Genomic DNA, 12,339 nt, shown 5'->3' with positions numbered 1-12,339 from the left:
GGGTGCAGTGCAGTGAGCCAAGATCGTGCCACTGCACTCCAGCCTGGGCAACAGAGCAAGACTCCATCTAAAAAAAAAACAAAAGTGAAAAGTTGCCTAATACTGTTCAGTAGTGATCCATATCCAAAAATAACTAAGGTTTAGGAGACAAAAACAACTGGAATCTTATGTCTCTTGTATGTTTCAAAGGTATCTGATTTAGAAGAGAGAAGTCACAAGGAGTAGATAAGAAAGGCTATTTGAGGTCCATAAGCACCCTCATCTCAGAGAATTTGGGTTCTATAAACCATGACTATCTCAGCATCCCTCTGCTGGTTTCATATAATACAGCCTACTCTCACCTATAAACAAGGTTCTACATACTTCTTAGAGTCAAATGTGCTTTATTTCTCAATGATTAAAGTCCCAAGCTTACTCCCAAACCCAGCAACGTTAGGAAAATACTGTGCATTATTCAATAAAAAAAGGATAGTAGAGACATTAAAAATTTTAGCTTGCATAACCAATCACTAAGAACTTGTTGGCTGCCTACTGCATGCAAGGCACTGTGCTACACCAACTATATTATTGATTCCTTAACACTTCACAGCCTTAAACAAGATTCCATCCATGAAGTTGTACAGAGCCATCCTTGGTTGCCACGTCATGGTTCAAGGCTGCCTGGACTCTGCCATAGGAATGTCACTTTTATAGGGTTTTGCACAGATGTTTGTTTTCTGTTCCTCTCTACTGAGAAGATGGAGAAGGAAGACTGGCTCTGCTTCCAACTGTGTCCTATAACTGGTTTTATGTGCTTTGATAGAAGATAACAAAATGCTTTCTACATATTAGATAAATAACAGTATTTTTGTTTCATCAAGAGATGACACTAAAAGAGGCACAGCCAACACAAGTGTCTTCCATGTGTGAGGACAGTAAAATGACGAGGCTTTCTAGGATGAAGACATGATGACTGAAATAATTGACAGTTTAAAAATGTCTTTGTCTTTAGGAACTCAAATAATAACATTTTGGGTTAAACAAAGCAAAACATATACCAAATAATCTCACTTGATTTTACTATACCAGGTGAAGGCAAACCAAACATAAATAAATTTGAATATTTAACTCTGGTTAAACTTTATGTTGACTGTGCTCTCTTACTTTTGTCAATATGTACAGTGGTTATATATAAAATACTTTCTAATCAATTATCAAATTTAGAAAGAATTATGAAGCATAGTTTGAAATTTCAACCATTGTTCTCATAGATTACACAGGGTAAGGCAGAGACGTAATAGGTTCTTTAGTCAACTGCCTTTAAGAGCATGGCTCCCTCTAAAACTCTCTTTGAGACATTTTACTTAAAGAGCATATGGAAAATAAATTGTCAGAATTCCCTAAGACAGGTATTTGCTTTTAATCAGCCCATGTGCAAACTCTACTAGATATTTTAAGGGGAGTTACTTCTAGAGGCTTTTAATAGAATCTCTTGTGCATAACAAGGTGAGACATGGAGAACACTTTAAGGAATAACACACTGTGTGTTTGCTCATTATCCCAAGTCCCTGGAGTGTACCACACTGCTTTACTCATGTCCCCTGGGAAAAGAGCATCCAGGGAGAAAAGTGAAGCTGGCAAGAACATATCTTCAATTCAAACTGATTCCTCCAGCAGCATCCATTCAAATAATAATACAAGTGAGAAAATTAGACGGTTATAAAGCATTATTTGGCAAAGACACAGCACCGTGCCTGTCATCACTGACTCACAAGAGCTCCTCTAAGCCTCGGCTAACAGATTAAGTAAACATAGAAATATATGCATTTTTTTTCATTTTTTTCCTTTTTAAAGAAAGCTTGTTTAAATCATCATTTACCATAGGATACGCTGGGGAGTTTATTCAAGAATTTGCTGAGACTCATATCCTTATTTCTCACGTTTCCAAGGTTCTTCCTCAACACTGCAGTCGGCTGACTTTCCATTGGCTGCCAGAGTTACCTGAAAATAATTATCATCAACATCCAGCTTACAGGCCATGAACCAGAAAAAAGCCCTGTGGGTTATGTGGAGAAGCACCAAATCCAAGATTATACGACATGACTGAAATATTAGTTTTAAATGGAGTTCTTTCCAAATTGAATTTGAGCCTGTCTTGGGTTTCAACAGTGATCTGCGAATTTTAAAAATCCATATCTGCCTTGGGAGTATCAGTGTATTAAAGCTGCTTCGCAATTTGGGGAATAACTTCTACTATGTTTTTAGTGTTGCAGGGTGTCTAACTACCCAAAGATCCATCACACAATAACACAGTCCTTAAAATATAGTGCCCACGTGCTACTCCATACAACCACAGAGGAAGAAATCCAGAACTAGGTATCTAGTTCTACTCATGCATGTGAAAGATTCAGTTGCAATGACACCAGGTAGATGGCATACATGTCTAATTTTTATATCAGAAATCATGACATTTCAGCTGTGCCAAATAAGCTATCCCAGCTTTAAAGATTAAAAAGAAAAGTAGGGAGAATTAAAAGTCTGAGATTGGTGACAATGTTTATCTAAATTACTTAAATGCAGACATTTAATAGTCAGATATAATTACCAGACCATCTATATTATGCTTCCCTGGCTCAAAGTGAACTGAACCTTTGTGCAGAATAGGAGGTTTTCCCCTCCACTTCTAAGTAGTTTTCCTAGCTTACCTTCTGTCTGTCCTCAACGTCATGTGCAAACTTAAACCCACGACTGATATTCCACATAATGGAGAGACTGGATTTATGAAAGCATTAGAATATGAAGACATGACAAACACAGCAATGTTTGAAAGAAATCTGACTTTCTTCTTACCCAAGTGGAAGTGAAATGCATGCATCATGACCACATACAACATGCTAGGAACAGAAAACCAAGTGCCCTTCAACAAATCAAGCAAAGGAAAATAAAAACCATTCATCCAATCCCCATTAGCCCCTCAATTTTTTTTTTTTTTTTTTTTTTAGAAAAACAGACCATGCAGTTAGCAATGACAGCTCCACATGCAGTTATTCTGATTAATTTGAAAACTATTGTGTAACTTCAAACTACTATTACCAGGCAAGAGTTTGAATACACAGACCAACGAGACATAACAATGCTTGAAATGGTTAAAGTTTTGACCAGAGCTGCAGCAAATTTGTTTCCCTTTCAGTGAACTGTCAAGAAAGACTGCCAGGGACAGACTGTCTGCCTGGAGAAAGTTGCCTGTTCACTATGATCTTGAATGTGACTATTTGGCTCTCGGTGATGAACCACATCAATAGTGGTACAAAATTACCACAGTGTGGTGCCTTTGGAAGACCAGACAGCACTTGGGGGGAAGTGTTTTTGTTTTGTTTTTTTGTTTGTAAATACTGGGGCCTATGTTTCAAAGTATCTGGGACAGCAGCTTTTTTTGGCATTTCCTTTCTTGGCCGGGCTAAAGAAAGCTAGGACTCCATTCCCCAATCCTCTCTGCTCCAACCACTTGGGTAATAGAAAAGAAAAAGAGGATGGCATTGGCAGCAAGTGCTGACATCTCCCGTCTCAGTTTTTAAAAAGTGGGAAATAGCGAGACAGAATTAACCATAAGGAAGTTCAAAGGAATAAATAAATGTGACCCAGATATCCTCAGAAGGTGTAAATGTATCTCCATGGCTCTGGCTGCTTCCTTCCCACATCAGCGTCAACACAGTTAACTGATTTAGAGTGAGAAAAATCAACTTGCTTTACCTAGCAAAGGCTGAGGATAAAATAGCCTTCACTGAGCTGAACCCAACCATTTCATTAAAAATGTAAACAGCTGAAACAGTTGATAAACCAATAGAGCTATTTTCATCATCTTCAAGACCTGCTCAGCTTGACCACTGGTAACCTAAAGGTTAATTAACCTATGAGCTTGCAGATGGTTGGCTGACTGGCCATTTATATAGAGATTGATCCACTATCTCTATGGAATGTCCAGCAAAAACGTTATCTGAAATACAGCAAGGACTAAAGATGCTAAAAGGATACCTTCAACAAATATTTATTGAGACCCCTAAAACATGCCAGACACTATTTTAGGTGCTGGGTCACAGTAGTATAACTGGGGACAAAGCCTTACTGCTAATCAGCTTACTTCCTACTGATATGGATAATTCACATTTCCTTATAGGGCTTGAAATAGTTTGCTTTTAAAAATGAAGCAAATTGGCCAGGCACAGTGGCTTACGCCTGTAATCTCAGCAGCTTGGGAGGCCAAGGTGGGTGGATCACCCGAGATAAGGAGTTACTGACCAGAGAAACCCTGTCTCTACTGAAAATACAAAAAAAAAAAAAAAAAAAAAAAAAAAAAAAAAAAAAAAAAATCCCAGCTACTCAAGAGGCGGAGGCAGAAGAATCGCTTGAACCTGCGAGGCGGAGGTTGCCTTGAGCAGAGAGCACGCCGTTGCACTCCAGCCTGGGCAACAAGAGCGAAACTCCGTCTCAAAAACAAACAAACAAAAAGAAGCAAATTCATCCTCATGTGCTTGATGTCCTTCAAAAACAAATGCAGGAAGTCTGAAATCTAAAGATATCTCCACGTGCACACACCTTCTTTTTCAAAAAGTGTCCTACAAAATATTAAGAAGCCTCTTGAGAAACTCCAAAAGGGCCATATGCAATTAACCACTAGGATTCTTCTCAAATATAATTATGAAATTTTTAAAAAATTGTGATGTTTTGTTTTACATAACTTTTCCTCATATGGCAATAATTTGAGTTCAAGTCTTATCAACATTGTACATTCTTCTTGCTGTCCTCCAGTGCCTAATTTATGGCTTTATAGATAATAGGCATTTAATAAATACTTGATGAATAATCAAAATATAGGATCTCACAGGAATGAGACAGGGACACTCAACTAAACCTTACAAGGCACACAACAAGTACTTAAATATAATAGAACATAAAGCCATTCACAAGATTATTGACCCTTGTTGATTCAAACTAACATTTTGATGGGGAATAATCCAGCACATTCACTCAGATGTGGGAAACACCAGCTTTCCATGAGAATGCATCATATCCTTTAGGTACATCTGAATTTCTAATAGTTTGAATCATTTTCACTGAGTCAATTAATAAACTTGTGCAATTGCCTCTCGATGGATGGTTTCCCTCCCTAATTTGTTTCAGAGTCCTTGTTCACCCACGTATGTATCTTATATAGAGAGGACAAGCAAAAGTCTGTGCTAGTCTATGAGAATTCTGGACCTATGTTACAATCCAGTAAAGAGAATTGTTTCTGTGACATCCTTAGTTGCCCAGCAAGAGCCATAGTATGTATTTGTAATGACCCAGAAGTAATAAAGGAAGAAATTAGTGATTACATGTGACCTTGTCAACAGAAGTCAAAAAGGTACCAGAGATCTCTGGCTGGGTTCAGCTTGTCCTCAGCTGCTGTGTGGAATCATTTTAGAAACCAACCCCCAGAGTTGATTCTGCTCACCTGCCAGGGTTTCTCCAAGTTTGCTTTACTCTGGTCATGACACTCTGACTTTGACAATGTCAAATTAGTTACAATGAAGGCTAGACAGAACCCATCAAGCTTGAAGAATTAGCACCCAACAGCTTGGAGGAGAGCCCAGAACATCCATGCTGCAGAAAGATGGCGCAGCCAGGCAATGTCTGAGATGTAGTGTTTTTAAAAAGACATTTCTAGGTAGTTGTCCTGAAGGATACCTGTTCTTTACTTGAAATTGTTTACCCACTTTTGGAGCAAGGTACTCTCAGGTCAAAATTCACCTTTCCCACAAAAATAATTAAGAAAAAGAGAGTTGTGTAAAGTTATGTGGGCACATTTTTGACCAATATGTGATATATAGCAAGGACAATACTTGCGCTAGGTACATCAGCTGGGGATTTCTCTTGATGTTTCAATTGAGGAATCAAATATTTGAAAGTCAGAAAAGCTCTAGTAACCACAAATTCTTGGGCAAAATATTCAAGATAACTGGTCAAATTAGTCAAGTGGGGTAGATGGGGGAATCCAATGGTTGTTTCGCATCACATGGACAAAATAAGCAACTGATTGACTCTTTCTCTGCCAGACTTGTTGATTTCCTGCCATGTTAGACACAGAATTAGATGATCTGGGACTCACAGAAGCTTGGGTTACATGATTCTTTAGGAAAATAAATGTGACAATAATACATGCAGGGCTTTATGTTTTTTTTTTTTTTTTCTTAAGAAATCGAGCATGCACTACTATATACAGGTCTCGATATCCATGAATGGGAAATGTACCTTGCACTCATCTACTATGACAGAGTTGTGTGCAGCATAGACACATTGATTAGAGTTGCTTTCCCTATGGTTCTTCATGTCATCATAAATGGATTGAGTCTTGGTCATTTCAATATCTTCATGCACTCGATGCTGGGAGTCAATGGTATCCAGCTCAGATTTGGAGAGGTGATAGACTATCCCAGCCCCAAAAGAGTCACCCACAACATTGACTGAAGTTCTCATCCTGTCCCTGAGAACAAAGAACAGAAAAGGTTCAGTGACGAAGCAGTATTATGTGGTAGTTGAAAGGTCAAGGTCTAGAGTCAGAGAGACGTAGGGTTGAGTTCTGGCTCTACCTTTTTCCTCTGCTTGATTTGGGGCAAGTTACTTAACCTTCATGAGCCTTGACTTCCTTGTTTGTCAGTTGGAGATGATGCTTATACTTCTCTCATAGACTGTGTGAAAATTCAGTGAGATATTACATGTAAAGTGCTTGGTAAAATGTCTGGCAAATGGTAAACACCAATAACCAGTAGCAAAGGAAAAGGAGGAGGAGGAGGAGGAAAGAAAGGATTAAAGAAAAATAATGTGTCTAAATCAGAATTAGTACACAGGCTCCAGACACACCTAGCTGAGTGCAGCAACCACTCCTGATTTAAACTGTTCTGTTTTTGAAGACTCTACACTATCTCTGCTTATGTTACTTATTAGTTTTACTGGAAAAACTAACCATCTGTGAACTTTCTCATAGTAGAAAAGTCATTGTTTTTGTAAGAATGGGAACTAAGCCTTCCTTTCTCCCTGCACCCACTTCCCTCACACACAGACACAGCTGTTAGATAAGAAATCCAGCCATAATTTTCTCATTGACCAATATGTGTTATGACTGACTACTCGTCCTGAAAAAAACAAAATACTTTATCTTGCTCTATTAACCTAAAAAAAAAAATTAAATCTTCCAGAGTGTTTCTGGAATCAGGAAATATTAAGAAAATCCTTCTCCAACTCTTGTGTTGCAAGTTTTAACTTGAAAAAAGAATGGTTGATAACTCTCTCTCTTAGAAATTCAGTGCCAGGAAAGCTAATTAAATTATTAAGAGTAAGTTTTCTCCTCTCATCCATAAGTTCAAGTCAAATCAGTGTGAAGAATCCTTTTGGCCATGTTTACCAGATATTCAAAGTCTTAAAAGGATGCTGAAAAACTACAAAAAATGTTTAACAAAATTAAAATGAAGGAGTTTACATAAAGATGCTGCTCAGACAGTCTTAGTCCAGGACATTCTAGCTTTCAATTCAAATAATATTAGTTCCAGGCAAAGTGGAAACTTTAACTTGTTCTTGGAACAAACTCTAAATAAATTCTAGTTGCTATTATTAAATCTATTTCTTATTAGAGAATAATAAGGAAGCTGCACTAGGAAGAGTCAGGCCTGGCTCCCTTGCAAGGCCAGTTGTTTGCAAAGTATAAGCTGGTCGTCTTTCTGATTTCAACTAAGAAGAAAATGTGGAAAAAAATGTGATCAGAGCTGGAGTTTAAACTCTTGTGGGCATCTCTCCATCTGAGAATGCTCTTGCGCCTCTTCTGCTTTGGAGAATCTGCCTCAGGGTGATCGGGTCTACATCTGAATGAAGACCGGGTCTTGAGGTCATCCACAAAATTGGGCACTTGGAATAGATAGCTAAGAAGTCCCAGTATGTGGGTTTTAGGAAGGAATACATGACAGTAGTTAAGAAAAAGCACGGACTTTAGAGGCAGCCTGATTTGGATTTGAATGCCAATTTGTCCCTTGCCTGTGTGACAACCCTGATCATATTTGAGAGCCTTAGTTGCCTCATTCATAAAATGAATATAATAAAAATCTCCAATACAGAAGGTTGTTGTGAACATTAAATAAGGTAACAAAGTGCTTACATGCTTCTGGACATTTAATAAGAACTCAAAAAAATATTTAATCTATGATGTATGATTTTAATATTATTATAAATTGTATCAAGTCAATTCAAATGTATTTGTGGCAACTTCTAGGTAGCTCCATCCAAATATGGCTAGTTAAGTTACTATCACCCCCTGAAAACATTAACCCTATTTATAGCACAATTCCTATGGCAACACTCCCAACTAACTAGCTGGCCTATTTGTCCATTATATGGTTGTGGTCTACTTTGGAGCTACTCCACTATACTTTCAGTCCCTTTTGGAATGTATCCTGAGTCATATATCTGTGAAAGGAAAGTAAAAACTCCAGCCCCCAATTTACTATGTCAAATGGAAAACAAAAAAGAAAAAGCCAAAAGTTGAATCATGCAAGAAACTGTCTTTCCTTCTGGTCCTAAGCAGATAGCTAATAGTTAAATATCTCCACAGGTAGCTACTCTATGTTCACCTTATCTTACGTGAAGTGCCGATTTACTGAGCACAAGACAAATACCTCATTGTCTATTCCCCTACCAGCTTCTTTTCCCTGGCAACATGTGGAATCAGTAAAATGACCAAACTCTCCCTATTTTCCCTCCAGACTGCATTGTCCTTTTAAATATGGAAGCCCTCAAAATCATCTTTGGAGAAAAGTACCGGCTACAGACTGTTTCTGTGATTCCATGTTTTTTTCTTCTGGGCATGTCTTTAACCTTGGAAAAATAAGCTTCTAAATTGATTGAGACCTGACTCACATACTTTTTAGTTTACATATCCAATACCTTTGACCAACTGCAAAATTTCAAAGAATGCTAAGGTCTTCCAGAGCAATACTCTGAGTACCCATTGATCTCATAGCCCAGAATAATTTGCATTATTGGCAAAGAAAGAGACCAAAGGTAATGGTGGTGGTGGTGGTGATAACGATGATGACAATTAAATTTATATCACACTTACTATGTGTAAGAATATTCTTTATAGGCTGGGCATGGTGGTTCATGCCTGTAATCACAGCACTTTGGGAGGCCGAGGCGGGTGGATCACCTGAGATCAGGCATTTGAGACAAGCCTGGTTAACAATACAGTATGAAAAGTACGGAATTAGCCGGGCATGATGGTGTGTGCCTATAATCCCAGATACTCAGGAGGCTAAGACGGGAGAATTGCTTGAACCTGGGAGGCAGAGGTTGCAGTGAGCCGAGATGATGCCACTACACTCCAGCCTGTGCAAGAGTGAGACTCTGCCTTAAAAAAAAAAAAAAAAAGAATATACTTTATAGATACTACCTTATTTAACCCTCACTATAACTCTGAAGAGGGATTATTATTCATATTTACTAGATGACAGAACTAAGGCCTGGATAGATTAGTGGCTTCCCAAAGTCTCACATCCTAGTAAAGTCATAAAGCAAGTGTGAATACAAGCAGTATTATTCCGGAATCCAGCATCTGCCACATGTTGAGAAGCACCCTGGAACCACACAGCCCTGGTTTTGAATCTAGCTCAGCCACTTACTAACTGTGCAATCTGGATGACTTACTGCTGTGATCTGAATGCTTGCATCCCCCAACATTCATATGATGAAACCTAATCTCCAAGGTGATTGTATCTGGAGATGGGACCATTGGGAGGTGATGAGGTCACATGGGTGAAGCCTTCATGAATGGGATCGGTGGCCTCAGAAAAGAGGCCCAACAAAGACTTGTTGGCCTTTCTACCATGTGAGGCTAGAGTGAAAAGATAGCTATCTATGAGGAAGCAGACCCTCACCAGACACAGAATCTGCCAGTGCCTTGATCTTGAACTTCCAAGCCTCCACAGAACTGTAAGAAATAAATTTTTGTTGTTTATAAGCCACCTGGTCTATAGTATTTTGTTACGCAGTCTGAATGGACTAAGACACTTGCTCAACCATAATTTTTCTCATGTAGCCAGAATAACTATTAATACTTTATAGAATTTGGGGAAGACAAATTCAGTTCCTAGCCCATAGTTGACACTCATTATGTGCTGGGTCCTACCCTTTTGGGGGATAACTTCACTCACACACACCATGTTTTGAACAAAAGCACAAAATACTATGCTAAAGGGTTAACGACTTTTCCAGTTTAACAAATCCATTTCCACTCAAGTGGTTGACATAAGTTTACAAATGACTGCTTCTTCAACCCTTGACACCAAATCCTTGCTCTCCAGAAGCAGCCACTGAAGTAGCCAAGTTTTTGGAATAGGATTTCTGAGTAAGTTTTCCCCACATTTTTTCTTTTTACCACCACATCTCTTCCATGCCATCAGATCTCCCTGCATCTGAAAAAGAACTCTGACCAATGAAATAGCCATTAGGACAGGAATGGATGCAAGACAGAGTTGTACAGGATAAAAGCAGACTGGCTGGATGCAGTGGCTCATGCCTGTAATCCCAGCACTTTGGGAGGCTGAGGTGGGTGGATTACTTGAGGTCAGAAGTGCAAGACCAGCCCGGTCTCTACTAAACCCAGTCTGTACTAAAAATACGAAAATTAGCCAGGCGTGGTGGTGCATGCCTGTAATCCCAGCTACTTGGGAGGGTGAGGCAGGAGAATCGTTTCGGCCTGGGAGGCGGAGGCTGCAGTGAGTCAAGATTGTGCCACCTCACTCCAGCCTGGGCAACAGAGCAAGACTCTGTCTCAAAAATGAATGAATGAATGAATGAATGAATTTTTTAAAAACAATAAAAGCAGATTGATGCTTTTATTCTTTTGATGGAAAATCAAGATGCAAAGGACCCTGGACCTTGGGTGAGAACACTAACCCAAGTCTTCTGATTCCCACTTGAGGAAATCACTTTTCACCTCAGCATGAAATAGGGAATGAGGCTAATACCAGCCTCACAGGAGGTTGTATTAAGTGGAATAAGAAAAATACTAGACATGCTTTAAGTACTCATTGTAGGTTACAGGCATACATGAGCATGAAAATGTTCCTTTTCTTACACATGTTAATAGCCAAGTAGAAAGAAGAAGAAAACATCAACTCTAATACTTTGAGTTCTTTGTTAGTGAATTTATTTATTCAACAGATGTTTAATAAGCTTCTTACAGTGTGTAAGGGCACTATGCCAATTGCCTAGGCAGCAAAAATCCTTCCTAAACTCCCTTTTCCCCAAGAACCCACGTACTGTTTATTTGTCTATCTCCTCCACTAGAGTGAGATAAATGTTCAAAAAGAAATGAGTACAGAGTGCTACAGGGTCATGTAGGTAGAACACTATCACACTCGGGTCATAATAAAAGCTTTAAGTAGAAATATCTTGAGTTGGCCCTAAGGATAAGTCCAAGAAAATGAGCTAGAGAGAGGAAAGAAATAATACTGCAGGAAATCTAAGAGGTAGGAACACTTAGATGAATTCAGGATGGCTAACAAGTATAGTGAGAGACGCAGAAAATACGAATTAACCAAATCATGTATGGCCTTATCAGTCAAGTTCAGGGGTTAGTCTTTATCCCAAGTGTAATGAAGAACCATTGAAAGAAAAGATCATGTTTGTTCCATTGTGAAGAACAAACTAAAAAAAGATAAGCCTGAAAGAGTGAAATCCAGTTAGTGAGGATATGGTGGATTTGGAAAAAGATGGATTTGAGCAAGACTCAGGAGACAGAATTACAGGACTTGAAGACTGGTTACAGGGAGTAAAACAGAGTCAAAGATTCCTCTCAGGTTTCTGGTTTGGGCAACCAGTAGACAATGTAAGCATATGTAGGGAGTATGATGAGTTGGAGTGGAAAAGATTCTGGCTTTGGTTTGGACATGTTGAGGGTGAAGCATATGACTCAGTTATGAGCAGATGCCCCAGAGATGGCTGGTAATATGGACTGACAGTCAGGAGACACATCTGAGATGCAGGTGATAATAGGATTCATCACATAGGGATGGCTGAGGATGCCACAGAGGTGCTTAGTTAATCCTTGGAGAGAATGCAGAGTGAAAAAAGCAGACAGTCTAGGCTGGAACACTAAGGTCAACCAACATTTAATGAATGGGAAAGATAAGAGCCTGCAAAAGTGAAAGGAAACTAGAAGAGTGGCATTTCATAAGTAAATGGAAGTATGCTTCCAAAATAAGGGTGTGGCAAACAATGCTAATTATTATCTAGGGATCAGGTGAGATGAGGGTAAGAAGGTTCTTTGGGAGGCTG

The 12,339-nt window shown here is 38.9% G+C and overlaps 1 protein-coding gene across 2 annotated transcripts in view; it reads right to left on the bottom strand.

Moving 5' to 3' along the window:
• Nucleotides 1-366: 366 nt before the first annotated feature.
• The window catches only part of SLC1A2 (solute carrier family 1 member 2), a 106,194-nt gene continuing 94,221 nt past the window's right edge, over nt 367-12,339 (bottom strand). For both annotated transcript variants that reach the window (XM_010358392.1, XM_010358393.1), the window contains exons 10-11: nt 6,268-6,499; nt 367-1,980 (exon numbers count right to left, since the gene is read on the bottom strand). In XM_010358392.1, the coding sequence (XP_010356694.1) occupies nt 1,909-1,980; nt 6,268-6,499 (304 nt within the window). In that variant the 3' untranslated portion in view covers nt 367-1,908. The remainder of the gene's footprint in view (nt 1,981-6,267; nt 6,500-12,339) is intronic.

The sequence above is a fragment of the Rhinopithecus roxellana genome, chromosome 15, assembly GCF_007565055.1.
Source record: "Rhinopithecus roxellana isolate Shanxi Qingling chromosome 15, ASM756505v1, whole genome shotgun sequence".
NCBI lineage: Eukaryota > Metazoa > Chordata > Mammalia > Primates > Cercopithecidae > Rhinopithecus > Rhinopithecus roxellana.
Note: the sequence above shows the minus strand (reverse complement) of the source record. Positions and strands in the feature narration are given on the sequence as shown.